Source organism: Macrobrachium rosenbergii, chromosome 45 (genome assembly GCF_040412425.1).
Source record: "Macrobrachium rosenbergii isolate ZJJX-2024 chromosome 45, ASM4041242v1, whole genome shotgun sequence".
NCBI classification, from domain to species: domain Eukaryota; kingdom Metazoa; phylum Arthropoda; class Malacostraca; order Decapoda; family Palaemonidae; genus Macrobrachium; species Macrobrachium rosenbergii.
The window spans coordinates 26,413,481-26,434,546 of NC_089785.1; the positions used below are offsets into that span (position 1 = coordinate 26,413,481).

At 37.0% G+C, this 21,066-nt stretch overlaps 1 protein-coding gene and 1 long non-coding RNA gene across 23 annotated transcripts in view; both read left to right on the forward strand.

Annotated features, from left to right (window-relative positions):
- The window catches only part of Pld (Phospholipase D), a 38,096-nt gene extending 33,201 nt beyond the window's left edge, over positions 1 to 4,895 (forward strand). For all 21 annotated transcript variants that reach the window (XM_067088793.1, XM_067088782.1, XM_067088786.1 and 18 more), the window contains 7 exons: positions 306 to 407; positions 680 to 888; positions 1,088 to 1,213; positions 1,649 to 1,889; positions 2,439 to 2,651; positions 3,378 to 3,500; positions 4,670 to 4,895. In XM_067088793.1, the coding sequence (XP_066944894.1) occupies positions 306 to 407; positions 680 to 888; positions 1,088 to 1,213; positions 1,649 to 1,889; positions 2,439 to 2,651; positions 3,378 to 3,500; positions 4,670 to 4,771 (1,116 nt within the window). In that variant the 3' untranslated portion in view covers positions 4,772 to 4,895. The remainder of the gene's footprint in view (positions 1 to 305; positions 408 to 679; positions 889 to 1,087; positions 1,214 to 1,648; positions 1,890 to 2,438; positions 2,652 to 3,377; positions 3,501 to 4,669) is intronic.
- Positions 4,896 to 7,962: 3,067 nt separating this feature from the next.
- Positions 7,963 to 19,446, forward strand: LOC136829829 (uncharacterized). Of its 2 annotated transcripts, none has more exons than XR_010850502.1 (4): positions 7,963 to 8,259; positions 10,966 to 11,102; positions 12,078 to 12,306; positions 13,672 to 19,446. It is a non-coding gene; the product is annotated as an uncharacterized lncRNA (long non-coding RNA). The 2 variants fall into 2 exon arrangements; XR_010850503.1 differs by having other exon boundaries at positions 12,078 to 12,296.
- The last annotated feature ends 1,620 nt before the right edge of the window (positions 19,447 to 21,066 follow it).

Sequence of the window (21,066 nt, forward strand, 5' to 3'; positions counted from 1 at the left end):
GGTTACTGTACTCTTTATGGGTATTTAAGTACAGTATGATATAAAATTAGTATAGTACTGTATGTTTTTTTATCCTAAAGCACAATACACTGGACATACAATATTATATGTACAGAATAGGTGTACAAAACAAAATTTGAACTTATGGGTGGCAAAGGGGAATGCTGCGAACACAATTTAATATGCGATCCCCTTTGTTTGCGTCCCTGAATGCTCTTAAGTAGGCTGGCGTCTGTATGGGTAAAGGATTGTGTATGTGATCATTTGGCAAACACTTTCTTTTAATCTTTTATCTTTTTCCCCAGGCCAAACCTGACAGGTACTATCCTTATTTACTGCCGAGGACTTACGACAAGGGGAGTTTCGTGCCATCGCACCTCGTGCCAAAACACAAAGTCAAGTGCCAGGTGAGATTATTATTATTATTATTATTATTATTATTATTATTATTATTATTATTATTATTATTATTATTATTATGTTTGTTTGTTGGGTATTCTGTACCGAATCTTTTTTGCCATTCTCTTTCCTCCGTCACACCTTCCACCATCTCCTAACAATTATTTCACGTGCTGACGCGAGGTTTTCTTCCTGTCGCACCTCTCAAACTTACTCTCGATTTCCCCTTTATAATCCATTCCATTTGAAACATTATTTACACTATTTTCTCTCTTCTCAGGTATTGCGCAGCGTCGGCAGGTGGAGTGCCGGCTTAGAGGAAAGCGAATTTAGCATTCTCAACGCCTACACGGACCTCATACGCCAAGCAAAGCATTACATCTACATCGAGAATCAGTTTTTCATAACTTGTGCCAACATGGGCGAAGCCAAGGAAGTGAATAACTCCATTGCTCAGGAGATTGTGGAACGCATTGTGCAGGCCCACAGGTAAGTGTTTCCGTGGGCGTGGTCTGTCTGTAATGGTATTCAGCTGAAGATGTAAAGAAAGAAAGAGACTATGGTAGTCAGCTCCATCATTAATGAAGCTTTCTAAACTTCGTGCTCCTTTTTTGAAATCCTCGTGAATTTCTGTTGTGATCTATCAACCAAAGCTTCTTACAGTAATATTGACATTTTTTCTTTTCAGCAACAACGAAGTTTTTCGTGTCTACATACTCCTTCCCCTCTTGCCGGCCTTCGAAGGAATGATAGGCAAATCAAGCGGTGTTGCGATGCAGTACATTGTCTACTGGAATTACGTCAGCATATGCAGGCAAGTCTTTGCTCGTGAATGTTTTGAATTAACTGTTTGTCGTAACAGTTCACTGGGTGTTTATGTCAGGGACCTTTCTGTACGCAGTTCACTCTTGATCCTAAAGTTTGAGATGAATTGTCATCGTCATAACATAACATAACTATGAGACCTTTTTAATTCTACAGTGAGGTTGTCGTTGATCATTCATTTTCCTTTCTCAAATTGAATCCTTGTTATTCTCAATTCACCAGGTCAAGACAATTGTTGTATTATTTCTGTTTCATAACACAGTCTTTTGCATTTTATTTTCTGGTGCAAATTATTACTTGCATCCACATTGATTGCACAAAATGCAGGAACTTTTCTCAAGTGGCTATACGTAAGTCTACATTGAGCTGGATCTGCCATTCGTATAGCTAAACCTTAGTATATAACCTTTTTTACCCCAAACAGAGGTAAAACCAGTTTACTACAGTGCCTGAAGGACCAGGGAGTGACGGACTGGAGGAAGTACGTGTCGTTCTGCTCCTTGCGGAACCACGAAGAGCTTCACGGGCGTCCTGTGTCCGAGCTCATCTACATCCACTCGAAACTGATGATCATCGACGATCAGTTTGTGATAGCTGGCTCTGCAAACATCAATGATCGCAGCATGATTGGCAACAGGGACTCAGAAGTGTGTCTGTTGATGGAGGTGGGTACTGTGTACGGTACTGTACAGCGATGAATGTAATATGTGTTCTGTGCTGAATGTAAACGAAATGTTTCTCAATTTTTCTTAGAAATTCTTTTCTTTGACAAAAGTAATGGAATGTTTTGTATCAAAAAAGGGAAAAGTTATAGAGAAAGTTCACAAGACAGAAGAAACTGGATTAGAACAGCACAATGATGAATGTAATGTATGCACTTTGATTAATATGGAAAAGTAAATGTCATCGTTTTTGAGAGAATGTTTTCTTTGATAAAAGTAACGAGATATTTTGTATAAAATAGGAAAAAAAATTATCCAAAATGTTCACACAGACGGAAGAAGCTGGGAGAACTCATTTTAAGCCAACACCCTCTCTGCTAAATCTGTTGTACTTGAAACGATCATAGATGTTGACAAGGAATACCTATATTGAAAACTATACCATTAATCATAAGAGCTGCCTGCTGCTTCTTTATCCTTACAAAATAGATTCTGTAGTGAACTCATCATCATTTCACAAGAAAAGTTCCCACAAGCATCCGATCTTTCCAGGACGAAGAGTTTGAACACGGCATCATGGACGGGAAGCCTTACGAGAGCGGCGTCTTGGCCGGGAGTTTACGGCGGTACTTGTTCTGCGAGCACCTCGGGATTTCGGAGGAAGATGAGGCTGCGATAGCCACCATAGCTGACCCTGTTTCGGAGGACTTCTTCATGAAGACGTGGTCCAGTACTGCTGCCAAAAATACAAAAATATTTGAGGAGGTAGTGATTTTCTGTATGAGGATTGCATTTTGTCGTCAGTCCATCGTAGATGTACATATTTGTTGAGTTTGCTATCACATTTTTATTATTATTATTATTATTATTATTATTCAGAAGATGAACTCTGTTCTTATAGGAAAAGCCCACAGGGGCCATTGACTTGAAATTCAAGCTCCCAGAGAATATGGTGTTCATTTGAAAGAGGTATCGGAAGGTAATAGGAAATGCAGAAAGAAGGAATCAGTTATCAGATGTGATTAGCGTTTTATGCGCAAGTTTCACTCAGTTACATTGTCAGATGTAGGTAAATGTTTGATGTGAAAACTTAGATAAATGCTTGATGTGAAAACTTCACTCAGTTGCATTGTCTGTCATTAAAAGTGATTGTTAAGTTTACAAAGATTAAAGAGAAAACACCATTTCCACATAATATCCGTAAATTTCTAAGATGCTGGTTGTATAAAAAAATGCAATCCTACAGGTCTTGACAAAACTTAAGAAGTATTGTACAAGATTGATATTGCATATTGTGGTATAATAATTTAAATATCTATTATATCACACCGGAAGAAGGGTTTCGATTGCCATTTGTTTATTCTTCAGTACAGACAAGCATTCCATAATGAAAAGTATAAACACTGCTGTAATCAACAGAATATTACTGTTTTTTAAACTCGGTTCCAATTTATCTTTGTAAAACTTACACCAACATTTCTCTTCTTGCAGGTGTTCTCATGCTATCCCTGCGACAGTGCCAAGACTTTTGAGGATGTAAACAGGTTAAGAAACTCTGCCTCTATGGCAGACTTGAATCCATCGGAGGCCCTGAGGAAACTGAAGGATGTGAAGGTAACCCAAACTTAAATGGCTGCTTCCAATCATTTGGAGAGTCCTTGTTTAGTTTACATTGTTGGTTATTTCTCCTCTTTCACGTCCAAGCTTACGAGTTCTGTCCTTGCTAATGTTTTGAAGGATTCCTTTGCTCTGTCTTGTAAAAGACGAGCCTGTTACTTCTTTTGGGGTTAAGTGCCATTTTTCTGCTCTTGCTGGCTACAGCCTTCGAGTAAAGAACTGTTGTAATCATTGCTACATGAAATATTTGCCATCAAATCCTGTTATGATTTACATTGAAGTTATGATACAGCATGAGATGTCTAGAATTGGCAGTGAGGCCCAGTTATGAAGGCATTATTAAATGCAGATGCTAGAAATTATAGTTTTCGTGATTCATAAAAATGAGTGACAAAAGTATTGCAAGTGTAACTGAGTCTCTTACAAAATAGCACTTCAACTTAATAGGCTTTTTTACTTATCTGCCACATTATCATCATCATTTTTTGCTCGGCTACCATTGTAGAGGTCATACAGTTTTCAAAATCAGTACAGTCGAACCCCAATATTCGTGGGGTATGTGTACCACATCCCCCCGTGAATAGCTAAAATCCACGAATACTTGACACTCCTCTAAAAACGCTTATACCCGAGTATTACAATAGTTTTATCACAAAAAATGTATTCAGTCACAAAAATATGAAAATACAGTAATTAGTGAATATTTCTCTCTGAAAAATACTGTGAATAGGCGAATTTTCAGCGAATAATGAGTATAGATGTTCCACAAAAAAATCCACGAATAGGAGAAGCCGCGAATCCAGAACCGCAAATAGGCAGGGGTCCACTGTAGACCTAAATTGAATGTAAATTGTAAAGTACAATATAGTTTATGTTGGGAATTGTGTGGCATTGCTGTTAGCTGTAAGACATCTAAAAAATATATTTAAACGCAGGCTTTGATATACAGTCTTTGTTATTCAATGGTCTTTGTTCCGTATCAGAAGGCCAGACTAGCCAGGTGTCTGATTAGTAGAGGTGCTACTTTTGAATATTGCAAAAAGTTTTCCATGGTTAATGGTTATCATTCCTGGACTGGTATGTCTGTATAATACGGTTTATGCAAGAGCTCTGAATTTATTCTGCCTGTCAATTTTTACATGAAATTTTTTACCTTTCTCTGACAGGGTCACCTAGTAGAGTTCCCGTTACTCTTTTTGGAATACGAAGTACTTAAGCCTGGCGTCGGAACCAAAGAATACCTTCTACCCATGGAAACGTGGACGTAAGAGTTGATCTCTGTACTGTAAATATTTTGTACAGAAGTCGGTTTTTTTTTATATCGTATAGACGTGTGCGTAGATTTTTAAATTGTTATTTATATGAAAATTTATATAAAAGTTATGTGGAGTAGCAGTGGTGTTAATAACCTCAGGTGTTGTATATTGAAACAAAAACACAGAAAAGTTTAAGTCAAGGAATGCACAAAATCACACAAACTTGATGGCTACAATGTAATTCAGTTCAAGTACCGAAGCACTTTGCAAACACAAATGTACAAGTGGTTAAGATCAGTTGCTTGAAAACTATGCTCGGCTACCTGAAATATGTCCAGCCAACCCTCGACTGTCTTGTCCCCGAGATAAAGTCGGAATGTCTTCGTCAGTACAATATCTTAATGACCTAAAGTGTTTGCAGTATGCTAAATGCATTCCTAGCTTAAATTCAACTGCAGAAAAAGTAAAGTACAATTGCTCGGTTGTATGCAATGCCTTTCTCACTGGGATACAAACAGCAGAGTAAAAATAATACACTCAACTAGAGGCTCATAAAAGTGATCTTGGAAACATGGTTCAGGAACTTAAGACAAAATTGGCCTACTACAGAGCTCAGTGATGAAGATAGCCTGCCCTAGACACCTATTACCTATTTTAGCTTGTCCATTAAGTCAGAACACAGTGCTGGCTGAAGAGTAGAGGCAAGTGGAGAAAAAGCTTACCTTGACAGTGATAAAGTCTTAAAGAGTCAAATTTTAGTACCATATTGCCAGATGCATATATTTCACATACCCAAGGTTTGGTTTTTGTACTCAATTACTATGTATATCACCACAAATTGCCATAGTTACTCATTGAAATTCACAGGAATTAAATGTGTAGCCAAATTTGTAAAAATTAACCTCTAAGGAATTACTGTAGTAATTCACGTGCTTAAGTTACCACCTCACTGAAGACTGTACTTAATTAGTTTGAAGCACAATTTATACTCATCCCATAAATACAAATGTAAATAAAATACTTAGTATATGGTATAACAATATTGATAAAGTCAAAGTATGTCCGACAATATTAAGTCAAAGCACATTCAATAACATTGTGGGGTGGTAGTGTCCCCAGTGCACTAAACATGGCTCACTGTTAAGCATGCAAGTATTTAATCACTTCAGCCCCTAGCTGCACCTTATTTTTACCTTTCCAATCTCCATTTCTGCTTACGGTTTTTAATCTTTGTCCAACCTCTTAATACTTCAACGCAACTTTCCTCCCAGTGCCACCTTCAGGTTTATTTTAATTGTTCAAACCTCATCTTACATGGGTTTATAGTAAAGTTAAGATACAATCTTACATTATGATGTCAACTCTTTCAGTCTGGTCATATAGACCAGAACTAATAGCTGTAAGAGGCTTTTAAAACTTTATAATAGACCAGAACTAATAGCTATAAGAGGCTTTTAATAAATCCTCTGGTAGATTTATTGGTCTTATTTGCTAGCTTAGTTTATAAGAGGCAACAGTTTTAGTTAGCTAGCTTAATTCACACCAAGTATCAGTGGATGGCGAGATACACAAAGGTAAAAATACACAGGTGGTAACTAGTTCTCATTTAATATGAAAAATACAATACGAAGTGTAATATATTTTCTCAAGGCATCAATTTAATTTCACACAATGCAACTAAATATACAAAGGTTGGAACTCTAGTATATTTAATTAGAAGCAAGTAACTCCAGGAATATACCTGTACCAATGAAAAAAAAGCATTGGGCAACTTAACTGCTAGAACTTACAAAAGCAAATTAACCTTAAAGTGGATTTTGAGATACAAGAGTTTAAACAAACTTACAAAACAGACAGGAGACTGTCTTCAAAAGACTGGACGCTTTAGGCTCCCATTTACACCAACATTTCCCTAAGACTAAGAAAATATACCAGTGGAAATCCAAGAATATATCGAACAAGTTCGTAAGACTTTTTCGAAGAGAACTGCACACTTAATACTGTAACACCAATGAGAAACTTTCCACAAGCAGTTTTAAATATCCACAAGTAGTTTTAAATACCTTACACATTGTAGTCTTTAAAACACATACATCAATAATTACTCGTAGTTATGTTATACACTAAGAAGCTGTCTTTATAAAAATTCACATGGAAAGTCTACACGCTTACCAGAAAAATCCCAGTAAAGCCCACCTTCATGCAACAATACTTCCAACAAATACAGCTTCAAGAATTAACCACCTAATATGTGGTAAACAAGAAGCCATCTAGTACCACCAGAAGTCACGTAGGTAAACCAGAAGCATTGAAGCACCACCAGAAGTCACGTAGATAAACCAGAAGCCTTTAAGTACCACCAGAGGTCACGGAAGCATGAAGTCAAGTAGGTAAACCAAAAGCATTGAAGGACCACCAGAAGTCAGTAGATCAACCAGAAGCACTCCAGTACCACCAGAAGTCGCAGAAGCACTGTAGTACCACCAGAAGCCACAGAAGCATACCAGAAGCACTGCAGTACCACCAGGTAGTCACGGAAGCATACCAGAAGCACTGTAGTACCACCAGAATTTAAGAATGTCACCCAGAAGCAAGTAGTACCAACAGAGGTCAGAGGTCCACCAGGAGCATGGCAGCAAATCTTTCTCACCACGAACTAACTTCCCCAAAATATCCAGTCCCATTCGTCACCTCGGAAATACAGCCAAAAGGGTTACGAAAAAGCTACAGAACTACTGAAACCTACGACGCTAACTACCCCATCACACCAATAGGTGGCAGGACTCTCTCTCTCTCTCTCTCTCTCTCTCTCTCTCTCTCTCTCTCTCTATGTTACGAATACCAATAACGTGTTTTGATTAATGTTGACTTTTGATTAATGCAATAACAATTATCATTATCTCCTGTAGCGATAATTATCATAAAGATTCTCTCTCTCTCTCTCTCTCTCTCTCTCTCTCTCTCTCTCTCTCTCTCTCTCTCTCTCTCTCTCTCTCTCTCTCTCTCTCTCTCTCCATGTTACGAAAACCAATAACGTCTGCTTTTATTAATGCTGACTTTTGTCTAATGCTATAACAATTATCATTATCTCCTGTAGCGATAATTACCATAAAGATTGTCCCTCTCTCTCTCTCTCTCTCTCTCTCTCTCTCTCTCTCTCTCTCTCTCTCTCTCTCTCTCTCTCTCTGTTACAAATACCAATAACGTTTGTTTTGATTAATGCTGACTTTTGTTTAATGCTATAACAATTATCATTATCTCCTGTAGCGATAATTATCATAAAGATTTTCGCAATCAAGTGAGAAGAAGAAGAAGGAGAATAAAAAGAAGAAGAAGAAGAATTAAAAAAGAAGAAGAAGAAGAAGAAGAAGAAGAATGAAAATAAGAAGAAGAAGAAGCAGCTCTCGTGTTTACATTCGTGATTCAAATGTCGGGGGATCGAAGTCGCGTCCTCAATTCACGAAATTATCGTGATTATCCTCGAAAATGGACGAATTACGGTAAGTAGATGCAATTAACGTCGTAATTTTAATCAAAATAACAATAATTAACTGAAGTTAATTGATTTTAAACATAAATAACATGAAAATAGGAAGCCGGCTTAACAAGTATGGCCGAATCGCTCAGCTTATTTCGATTGATTTCAGCTTATTTTAACCCAATTTAACGAATTATTTACCTTGATATCTTTCATATTAATGTTAAATATTTTAATTATGGTGTTAATGACCCCAGGCTAGCCTGATTAACGTATAATTACGTAAGTCTTCGAAGTCTTTGCTTAGGGTCTGAAAGGTGGGTGTTGCTGATGACGTCACCACACGTGTTCGCTGCCAGGTTAATTAACCTATTAACCCGGTTAGTGATTAGTAACAGATTTTCCTACGTTAATTAACCTGATAAGTTAGCCTTGGTTAGTGAATTCTGGTTGATTTTGTCAGTATTTAACCCTGGGTTAGGATATATTGAGAAATAGGTAATAGGGTTTTTGCCTACCAAAGTAAGGTGTAGGCTTGCCTAATGGTGCCCTCCTTGGGAAGGGTATAGATGATTCTGGAGCCATTTTGGGCCCCTAGGGTATATGTAACAAGGCTGAAATATGTACAACTTTTGGTCATTAACCCTTGCTAGGGTATGTTCACCCATTGGTGAATGGGCATGGGGTAGTAATAGGAAATTTGCCTGCTAAAGTAAGAGGTAGCCTAACGGTGCCCTCCTTGGGCAGGGTATAGAAGATTTTGGAGCCATTTTGGCTCCAGGGTATAGGTAACAGCCAAAATTTGTATAATTATTTGATAATTAAGTCTTGCTAGGGTATATTTACCCAATATTGGTGAATGGGTATAGGGTGGTAATAGGAAATTTGGTATTATGGGCGTAGCCATACCCTCATGTATATGTCTTAGCAATACCAATCTTAAGCTACATATCGTACCCGAGTGTGTGTGTGGGTGTGTTTTTAAATGTCCGCAGCGGTTCCTTGGGTAATTGTCTACCCAAGGGACGCGCTTATAGCTCATTAACAATGACTCCAAATGAAAAATTGCAAAAAATAAAAGTTGTTTAGCATGCCGAAATCTACCCAAAAAAGTAACTTTCCTGATCAGTTTGCTTGATTTTGCTGAACGACAATTTTTTCAGTGTAGCGTAACTTTTTCTAATTACCCAGTTGACATGAACGATGTCACGTAGCACCGCTGTCCCGTAGTTCTTAAGATGGCCGAAGTGCGGCACTCCTCTCACCCCATAGTTCATAAGGGTTCCGCTGTACGTCGCGCCAACCTGATCGCGGGAAACTTAATTCCGTCCAGTCGTATCCCAGGCGTCAGCCTTACGTAATTATACGTTAATCAGGCTAGCCTGGGGTCATTAACACCATAATTAACATATTTAACATTCCCTAGGGCCCACGGATTAAATACATCGAACCAACCAGAATTTGGGTAGTGCCGTCAGCGCACCTCATGCAGTACACTGTAGGCATTACTTAAGGTTCTTTGCAGCGTTCCTTTGGCCCTTAGCTGCAACCCCTTTCATTCCTTTTACTGCAACCTCGTTTCATATTCTCTTTCTTCCATCTTACTTTCCACCCTCTCCTAACAATTGATTCATAGTGCCAGTGCTCTGAGGTTTTCCTCCTGTTACACCTTTCAAACCTTTTACTGTCAATTTCCATTTCAGCGCTGAATGACCTCATAGGTCCCAGTGCTCGGCCTTTGGGCTAAATTCTATATTCAGTTCAATAATAGAGAGTTATTGAATTGGTATTAGAGTATCCAAGAAACTGAACTGTAATCACAAATATGCAATTTACTTCATTCTAAATTTGGCTGACTGGTCTTAATCCCCACCAGTCAGCCAAATTTAGAACGAAGTAGATTGCATATTTGTGATTATAAGTTCCCACTGAATGGAAAATTCTGTCAACAAATGATTGGTTCTACCTTAGAGACCTGTCTCAAATCTCCATTGGTCCTGTGGCGTCTTGCTCTTTCTTATAAATATTCCTTCTTTTGTGATTGTGAAACTCTTAAAACCCGTAAATAAGAGAATATAAACTATGGCCTTCTAACCAGTCAGACTATAAAATTCATTGTTACTTTCGAGACCTGTTTCCGGTTCATGTTCACTCGGCACTTTGCTGTCCAAGCTCCTTACCTAAAGTTCACCATGCTGTCCTAAAATGAAAACTGCAGTGTCTGCAAAATTTCGGAATTCAGATATGCCAACTATTGGGCTCGTGAAATACTAATACACAAATTACTGCAGTTTCAGAATGATTCTTCAATGCTTTCCACAAGTGTTTAGGGGGTCCCATTTGCAGTATCTGCAAAATCAGTAGTAAGGCAAGGGAAAACATACCATTTTTCTCAGTTTTGTATTTTTGCAGATACAACAGTCTTCATTTTAAGGCAGTGTACACTAATCGTACGGCACTTTTTCAAACACATTTGTCAAGAATAGGTATCTAGTTACAGCACATATTATTAGTAAGCACCGACTTAGGGCGCTTTTCAAATACATTTATCAAGAATAGGTATTTAGTTACAGCACTATTAAAGCAGCTTACAACGGCAGATGTCTACTTACAGCACGCCGCTGGAACGAAACTTATGTCCTAAGTCGGGGACTGCCCGTAATACTAATCCCCTTAATTCCCACCCAGTCAAAAAAACTACTACTTTCATACATTAATATTTTTTCAGGCTTGTAGAGGAGACGTAGATGCAGTCCAATGGTAATTTTCTTCGACCAACTGAGAAGGCTGGCTAGATCCACCTCACATGCAAGCCACGGCATCTCAGGTCACTGACTGAGCAGCTGTTATTGGCATAGCAATGAGGTAAGAATCGCACTAGAACATTTTATATGAACTTGAGTTTCAGGAAAAAACCTTGATTGTAACCATTTATAGTCAGAGCTCAGAGGTCAGTGCATAGTATGACTGATGGGTTTGTTTTGAACACAATCACTTACCTTTAAATACTATTGTTTTTTATGGTGCATTAATTAAATATTCCAAGATCAGTTAGTGGAAAATGCTTTGGTCACAGACATTAAAGCAGAAACCAAATTGTTATCAGCCCATTGCTAGCAAGAACTTCCACAGTGGACAGTAATGATTGTCATACCATTACCAAACAAACCTCAACCATTTCATAAAAGTCAGAACAAGTCAGTATCTTAGCATTACGGAATGAAACTGCATAAGAAGAAGCCTGGTTTACCGGACTATCCTTCATGATAGTGCAAATTAAAAAAGTATTTATGAAATAATTACAATAAAAAAAATAGATAAGGCACACTGATTTTGAAAGGTTCCAAAAGTCTGGAAAGCGGTTAGCAGGTACAGAAAGTGACTCGGTTACCCACTGGGAACGTGAGGAGCTTTCTGTTGTGTGTGACCATACCAGTCCCAGACTTTATTTAATATTTTTTTTATTATTGATGGAAGCAGAATATATGAAATAAGGGAATGAAAGTGGTTTGGTAAGATGACGTGTAGTTAGCAGAGTTTAGTATATCATAAAAAGGACATCTTGCTGGTTACTGGCAAGGAGTTAAGGTCATCCAAGCCTCAAAGTGATTTTGGCTGTAAATCATTCAGATTGCCATCACCTACTTATTTGTCAGGCCACTTTTTAATGGATCTTATAGGCCTGCAGACTGTGATTATATGTGATTAGTATTTAGGATTTGCTCACCAGAAACAGTTGCCTTCAAAAATTGCATAAATGTAGGAACTTAGAAAATTCATTATTTAGTTCTTTAAGTAGGTACATACAGTCTTTTAATTGTCGATTTATTTTTCTGAAAGGTGTGAACAGTTCGCAAATCGCGAAGTCACGGAGATGGAGGCTGGAATCGTTTGGAGAAACGCATGGCAAACCAGCCTTGAAGATGGGTGCCAGTCCGGACGATCGCACTGACGAAGTACTGAGCACAGCCCCCATTTTGAATTTTCTCTGCAAACGTCTTTGGCAACGGGATTGGGAATTAGGCTCCATTAAGCTGTAGACTTTAAAAAAGGGTTTTTGTAAGTTTAAGTAAGTGCAGCAGTTTGTGTGTCACAGAATGGTGTAAAGTACACATGATCAAAATTATAAGCGTCAGGAGAGTCTTTCTCTTTTCTTTTGAATTAGATTTTCATTGGACATTACAGTAAAAGCACGGTGTAGTTGTGTTTCACATTGACTTTGGCCCCCTAAAGGGCCCCTAGTGCCGTCAGTACGCCTCACTTGGTGCACTGTAGGCACTGGGAAAGGTTCTCTGCAGCCGCAACCCCTTTCATTCCTTTTACTCTACCTCAATTCATATCTTTTTTCCATCTCGCTGTCCATCTTCTCCTTTCGACGCCGAATGACCTCAAAGGCCCCAGCGCTTGGCCTTTGGCCGAAACTCTATATTCCATTCCATATTGACTTTGCATTCGAGGAAACAGTAATTGCACAGTGTAGTGTATCAGTTGGCTTCTCTGGTAAGGAATTACCTACTGTAGATTCGTATTTTAAGGAATATAGTTACAACGACCCATAGAAACAGCTAGAAAAAAATATTGGAGGGGTGGGTAGAGCTCTCGGCTAGCACACTGTTGGCCCAGCGTTCGACTCTCCGGCCGGCCAATGAAGAATTAGAGGAATTTATTTCTGGTGATAGAAATTCATTTCTCATCATAATGTCGTTCAGATTCCACAATAAGCTATAGGTCCCGTTGCTAAGTAACCAGTTGGTTCCTAGCCACGTAAAATAAATCTAATCCTTCGGGCCAGCCCTAGGAGAGCTGTTAATCAGCTCCTCAATGGTCTGGTTAAACTAAGATATACTTAACTTTTAGCTAAAAAAATAAAGATTGTAGAATAAGGACCATTGACTTGGAAACCAAGCTTCCAAAGAATATGGTGTTCATTTGAAAGAAGTAACAGAATGTAATGGGAATTACAGTAAGAGGATTATTTATTAGTAAAAACCAGATAAATTAACAAATAAATGAATAAATAAAGCTGTAGGTAAATTTTTAAAATTCAAGAATAATATCAGGGTAGTAACGCATCTTTCACTTACACTTCCGAAGTTCCAATTGCGCGACTTCCTCAGAGAGGCTACAGTACAGTAATGGCACTAGGAACCATGTTTGATTAAACCGTTCGGTAAATGTGATGTCGAAAGGGCCGTTTACACAGAACGCTGTGTTGTGACAGTAGTATCACATGTTTTAAGTTGCCTTCCATTAAGTGTCTTTATTTTTAACAGTCTAGTTTATCCAGTGATACCTCTATTATTTTTTACTACAATGCGTCATGTCAGTTATGTAGGTGAATATATCTTTAGCCACTTGATAGGATAAGGTTTTTAGACTATAAATTATTTCATATTCAGGTACATGCTTTCTATATAATATTTTATTCTTGCAGGTTCATGGCTAGAGTGTTTTAGAAGCAAATGAAAAAAATACGAGATTGAACCAAGAAAGTCTAACTGTGTACAAAGAAGACAGAAGAAGAAGATATTCTACACGAGGAATTCTCCAAAAGCAGAACACCTTCAATTTTCAGCAAATTAACTCGGACAAGACAGGTGCCAAATTACTGTTGGCTGAAAAAGGAACAAAAATATAATGATGATGACGTCTCAATATGTATTAAGATACATAAGTTCTTATTGCTAACTTCTTAGTGCATTATCAGCTATCAAGTTCTTACGTATGATTCAGGATACTTAGTTTTGTTTGTGCTAGAATCTAGTATCATTTTGATCCCGTAGGTAATTTAAATCTTATTCAGTATTAGATATCTGGCATACTTCAGGATACATATTTTAATTTGGCATCATATAAGTTTAAATGGCTGTGCTTCAATACGGTATACATAGTTTTCGCTTCAATTTCCCAGCGGTGCTATTAGCTTGTAAGTAGCTTCATACATTTCAGAATTCATAATTCTTACCCATAATAATCTCATTAGCTCAGGATGGTTTAGACTGCTTGATATATAAGATAAATTTCATAAATGTCAGTACAGGAAGTCATAAGCCAAAAATCGTCGTAACCCGAAATATCGTCGAAAATTGTAAGAGAACCTTACTTTTAATCCTTAGGGTGTCTTTAAAACGATGTAACCTGCATTTTCATTGAGTTTTTCATCAAAAAACCTCAAAATTTTGACCATTCTGCCATTTTGGATCCATATTTCTTCCGTCGGATTGGCGTCATAACCCTGGAACATGCATTGTAACCCGGGAAATAATTCATGATGAAAATATTTGAAGAACGTCGTAACCTGGGGACTGCCTGTATAGGATCATTTTCATTTCACTAACCTAGTTTCGATTTGCAGTACCCAGTAGGTCACTGTTCAGTGCAAACTTAACCTGGGTACGAAGGTCATTTAAGATTGATGATAGGTCATTATAATTGTTTCAGGTCATTGTCCTGGACTTCAGATATGGTCAGTAGGAAATAGTTCATCAGTTAGAATAGTTTTATTGATGTTTTGGACTATTGACAAAGTAGTCAGTATAATTAAGAATAGTTTTTTGGAAAAAAACTTTGAAGTATTACCTTGACAGAATAGGTAATATTTTTGGCTAGAGTACAAAAGATTCATGATAGATTTTCTCTCAGCAAAGTCTCTTATTATTATTATTATTATTATTATTATTATTATTATTATTATTATTATTATTATTATTCAGAAGATAAACCCTTATTCATGTGGAACAAACGTACAGAGGTCATTGACTTGAAATTTTATCTTCCAAAGAATATGGATGATAGATTAACAGATAAATAGATAATAATGTAAATTATTTGTAGGTAGGTAAAACTAGCTTTCTATTATAGTAGGAACACAGAAAATTAAGATTCTCGCGTACAGTACACTCTTTGTAGCCATAAAACTCACCTTGTTTCAGTTACTGATTGATATCAGGGTTCCTTTGTTCATAATTTTGTAATAGAAAGGTCTACGTTATTGCAGTATAAACTCATCATTTATACTTTCACTTTGAGACTTAAATTACTGAAAGCGTTCGTTCGATACGAGAGAAGTATCACAGCCAGGTGCATCTAAATGAGTACATTCATAATCTTGTCAGTTTTGATGACAGATAAGAACTTGACGTTACGCTCAGGCAGTTCAACGAAAAGTGCATATATTTATACAAATCTTTGCCGTGAAAATAATGCGTTTGGCTTGATATTAAATGCAAATCAATTAAAAAGTAATAGAGTTATATACACTGGAGAGTATCTTACCAAGAGCAATATTATCATGGCATCCCTTGCATATTTCAAGACACTGTTGGCATGTGAAGGTTCCAAATTGAAGTCTTACTTTGTAGGTAAATGATTTATTAAGTAAACTAGAAAGATTTCAAAATGCTGCTTGGGTCTTTGCTGTAGATGATACTTTAGGTAAACGAATGTATAAGTAAACGTAAATCGGAATTGTTGTTTGAACAGAAGTTAGTATTGTTAACATACGGTATCTGAGGTGCATAAATAAACTAAAAAATGCCCTTTTAAAGGAATTTGGCAATCTTTGAAATACAAATGAATAAGCATTCTCAATTATGCAAAGGGTATATTCAGCTTGATGTTACATTGATAAGTACTCTTTCTAAAACATTTAAAACTATCTTGACAACTAGTGTGTATTTTTTCACTAGGGCACTTGTATATTTTGAGACGTTTGATATAAAATGTAAATTACTTTCTTAGGGAACATTTAGCTATTATGGGATTTTCCCATTTAAGTTGAGTAAATCACGTTACACTCAACCCCTGCCTAGCCATGGACTCACCGATTTGCAGAAAGTTCTCCCATTCGTGGAATTCTTCATAGAGAAATATTCACTAATTACTGTATATTCATATCATTTTGGTGACTAAATGCCTTTTTTTATAAAACTATTAAAATAGTCATGAGTGTTTCTAGAAGGGGTCTGTAGTGTTTGAACTCTTATGATAGGGCAGTTATGAGCATTTTGAGAGGGGGGTCAAATGTTCGAGGATTTAACAATTACCAGGGAGTTGTGGTCACAAAGGAGTTGAGTTTCCACGAATGGTGTCAGTTGGAGTAAGGTTTGGTTAAAGAGGTTGAACAGCAAAGTCAGAGAAACTAAATGGGAAGCCATCTGATAATCAGGGATTTTTGTTATGCTTAGTCTTGGCCCAACAATAGTTGCCAGAAATTTCATCTTAACAACAGATGTTTGTAGTATCTTCGGACCCAAATCCATTCTGAAATATTCTGTACTGTAGTTACATTTTAAGAAGGTATGTCTTAGATACTTGTGGCTTTGTTCATGTAAATTGTTTGAGAAATTCAATTATTTCCAAATTATAGTTTTTTCAGTTTTAGATTTTCAAGTGCAACAGTGTCTTGACGTATGGAGAATTTTAGGTTAAGGTATAATTATTTTTTCAGTGTTAAATTATTGCATTGAGTTCCCATTGAATTTAAATTTATCAGATCAAGGTTCAGTTAACTGTTCTAGTTGAAGATTAACTGTTATTGTTAAAAATTTAACTTGTTAAAAATTGAACTTCACAATTACAACAATGGGAAAATTATTGTAACACTAAACTGTACAAGACTTTCTGTATTTCATCTTTGCACGGTTCTCATCAAATCTCGCCCTTCGTGTAGCTGTGGAAAGCAGTTAGTGCCTTTGTTAGTTCCTAGCAAAACAAAACAAGCTTTAAAACCCACTGAAGAAACTATTGTGGCACCAAAATCGTTCAAAAGAAAATTATAACAATATCCAGTGTCTCCTTAGTTATGGTATATCATGTAGGTATTGTAATCTAGGTTTGATACGCTAAATTTTGAGACTCATAGCTATGCAGATCTTCCTCACTAGCCACCGTTTGCAGGAATCTGGGGTAGCAGTGATTCTTTGCAGTGCTTTCAGTTATAGAAACCTGATACAGGAATGAGATATTGTTGGAAATTAATGGAAATAACTACGATATCATTCATACTTCCTCCTCTTAACCTTCCATTCGGACTAGACTTCAGTTTCTGTCAACATGAAATCGTTTAATGCACATTCAAGGGAATTCCTTCAGTGTCCTGTTAAAGCTGTTATATAGGAACACTTTGCAGATTTACACCACAGCTTAGAAGCTGCAGTATTGCACACTTTTTCCCCTGTAGAAGCAGTGCTGATTACACGAACACTTGGTAGTAGGAACCCTGTGTGGTTTAGGCTGTAACAAAACCTTCACGATTTGTTGACATTCCTGCACGCCCTGTTTTCACGAGGTTTCCTCTCTCTCTCTCTCTCTCTCTCTCTCTCTCTCTCTCTCTCTCTCTCTCTCTCTCTCTCTCTCTCTCTCTCACACACACACACACACACACATTTTTGTATCTTCAAGGTGCTTTTTCCATTGCCCCTAAACAGGTGCTAAACACCTAACTCTTAAAATTCTCACACTCAAAAACTCTTCCTCTGAACACATTAAAATCTCACTCTAAACACACTTGAAATTCTTATATGCGTTCACTTTTTCCATAATCACAGATATTACGGCCTTAGGTTAAGATATGAAACTGGTAAATCTTTGGGTGTAATATTCGTTTTAGTACCTAAATTTAAGTGAATTCTATTATTTTTTGTCATCTATTTTCAACAGTTCATTTTTTTTAATGTGATTAAGTTAGGAGCTTCATTTAACCTTAATATTTGAGAAGGGAAGCCTTTCTTTAGCACTGGGTACAAAGTGAGAACTAGAGCAGTGTCTGCAATGATTATGAATTAACTTGTAAACCTGAACGATTTAAAGAAAATCGTAGAATTTGCTCTTCATTCAGGACATGAGCTGAAGTACAGAAGTCTTCTTATATATATGTACACTGTATGAACACTTATATATATATATATATATATATATGTACACTATGAATGCAAAACTGGAAAAATGTAGAAAAAGGCTTAAAAATAAAGGACTCCATGGGGTCAGCATTGCAGTGCCCCGAAGGAGAGAGGGAGAGAGAGAGCTCGCCCTCAGCTGGAGGTAATGAAACCAGTCGGTTGCCAACTTTGAAGCCAACCCAAAGGGCTCAAGTTTTCTAAGCTGGCAACAGCTGATTGCCGAGGTGGGAAAAAGTCTCGTATATACTTCCCCTCGTGCTTTCCAGTGCTTTTCCAGTCCATTCCAGATGTCAAAGAATGATGTTATTGTACAGAAAGTCCAAGGTGTGTGGGGTAATGTAATTTCTAAGGCGTTCCTAGACTTACGGTTACTCTTATGGCTATATTTGTACCTGAGTGTGTTCACCTGTAGTGTCTTGTGAACTGGTGTACTGAGCCTGTATGTTTTGGCTGCCAGAATTTTGTATCAAAGTATTGTGGCCCCAAAAAATCCCTAGTCCATTTTTTCTGTATGTAAGAAAATCTACGATTTTCAGGCATTTTGTCAATCTGTTAACTGTTTTCTCTAATATTTCTCGTAAGATTTTCTCCCACGTCTTGTCACAGAATTTGTGTTGTGTTGAATCTCGTAGAAAACGGGGAACATTAAGTAAAAGACTTGTGGCTGTGATGTGAATATATTTTCGAATGTATTAGACATTGTACACTTGGCTTTGTATCTGTCAGAATTATTTCCTTAAAGCTGTGTATACATTTACTAGTAAATATTCATGAATAGGGGTATTTGATCTGTCTTCAGAGATGCTTATAAATGAAATTGACTTCTTTTTATTATGGGTTACTGACTAAAACTACTTCGTACAGTGAGATGCAGAAGTTCTCTATATGCTTTTATTATTTTATAAGAAAAGTTCCATTTTGGGAAAAATTTATTTAGAGTTCCATTTTGGGGAAAATTTATTCAGAGTTCCATTTTGGGGAAAATTTATTCAGAATTGTTGTTTTACTTACAAGTCAATTACATTAGGTTCTGCTATTACAAACATCGTTTCCTGGCCAAGTTCCATTCAATTTGGCGATGCAGTGTGGAAAAAATTCTAATTTGTAAAGCATCATTTACCAAGTTTAGAGAATTTACTTTTATGGGCAGAATTTGTTATTTTTGCCGATGTTGAATTTGATTGTGTCACATGCTGGTATTTTAAAAGTTTACGCGAAAATTTTCCACAAGGTTACATTTAGGTCGAGTATTCAATATCATTTATATCTTACCAGATGTCAGCACATCTAAAATAAGTCTATAAAAACATTTTGAAAGTTAAAAGTTATCCTCTTGGTCAAGCCACCGACAAAACTAATAATTACATTTCGGACACAACGGTCGTTCCAGAAGGGGGTACCAGCTTGGGGCTCAAACTTTTTCGCGTCTTAGCCTCGACACTTCATTCGTGTACCTGAAATAAAGAACGGCTAAATACCGTCCTGACTGGTTTAGGATTCTGTGTGAGAAAGCTTACAAAGTTCGTAACATCGTCGGTTGATTAGACGAAATCGGGTGTGTGCGTGTGTGTTGATTCTTAGGCTGTGGTGGATAATAGACTAAAAAGGTTTCCCCAGCCATTTAATTAGAAGAGGAAACTACCCTTAGGTTACCTTTCTAATGTAAAGCTTAATGTATATGAAAAGTACTCCCACGAATGGTTTGGTTAGGATTTAGATGAATCTTGCCATAGAGGATCATGTCATTTCCTTACAGAAACGACAACGCTCTAGAATGCCAATTTCTGAAACATTTACCTCGGTTTGCAATGGTTAAGCGGCTCGTGGTACTGAAAGGTTTCTCTGAAGGTTTGTAGACAATAAAAGTATTGTACTAGTTTACTAAACCTTGTGTTTGGCTCTTAGAACGGGAGAAGCATCTCCGTAATGTGCCATGCTGGTAGAATATGTGATCTGAGACCTGATTTTGTTTTGTGGATATTTAGTCACATAGCTGGTACAACCTTTCCATTGCTCCAGAACGGTCTGGCAGGACTGAGTCACGATACCTTGAGAAGGCATTAGAATGTCAATTGATTTTACAGTAACCTTTCTAGATGTCAGAAGATATGTGTACTGTAGAGTTTTCCGAGTGTTGATAAAGCAATGTCATTTAGGAAGCCTGCTGATATGTAGTTTAGGATTAAATAAGTCCTTTTTTATGAAGTTGGTTTGTGGTTTAATCCAGTCCTTGCTCTTCAAAGTGTTATTCCACAAGAGTCAAGTTTTGGAATAATTTAAGGATACAAGGTTTCCTGTTAATAGACCAATGCTGAGAACAAATTATGTTAATGTTAAGAGTTGTGCTTAAGTTTTTAAGTTTTTCATAGTTTGCCTGTAGCAAATTTTGGTGTACAGGAAAGCTTGATAATGTCTTTGTTAGGGGTTTACTAAGAGTTGTATCTTGGCCAAATTTTTGGTGTACAGGAAAGTTTTGATAATGTTTAGCATTGCTAGGGATTTGCTAAGAGTTGTATCTTTGTTAAATTTTGTGTACAGGAAAGCTTGATAATGTCTAGCTTTGTTAAGGGTTTGCTAAGAGTTGTATCTTGGCTAAATTTTGTTGTACAGGAAAGCTTGATAATGTCTAGCATTGCTAGGAGTTTGCTAAGAGTTGTATCTTGGCTAAATTTTGGTGTAAAGGAAAGCTTGATAAAGTCTAGCATTGCTAGGGGTTTGCTAAGAGTTGTATCTTGGCTAAATTTTGTGTACAGGAAAGCTTGATAATGTTTAGCTTTGGTAGGGGTTTGCTAAGAGTTGTATCTTGGCTAAATTTTGGTGTAAAGGAAAGCTTGATAAAGTCTAGCTTTACTAGGGGTTTGCTAAGAGTTGTATCTTGGCTAAATTTTGTGTACAGGAAAGCTTGATAATGTCTAGCATTGCTAGGAGTT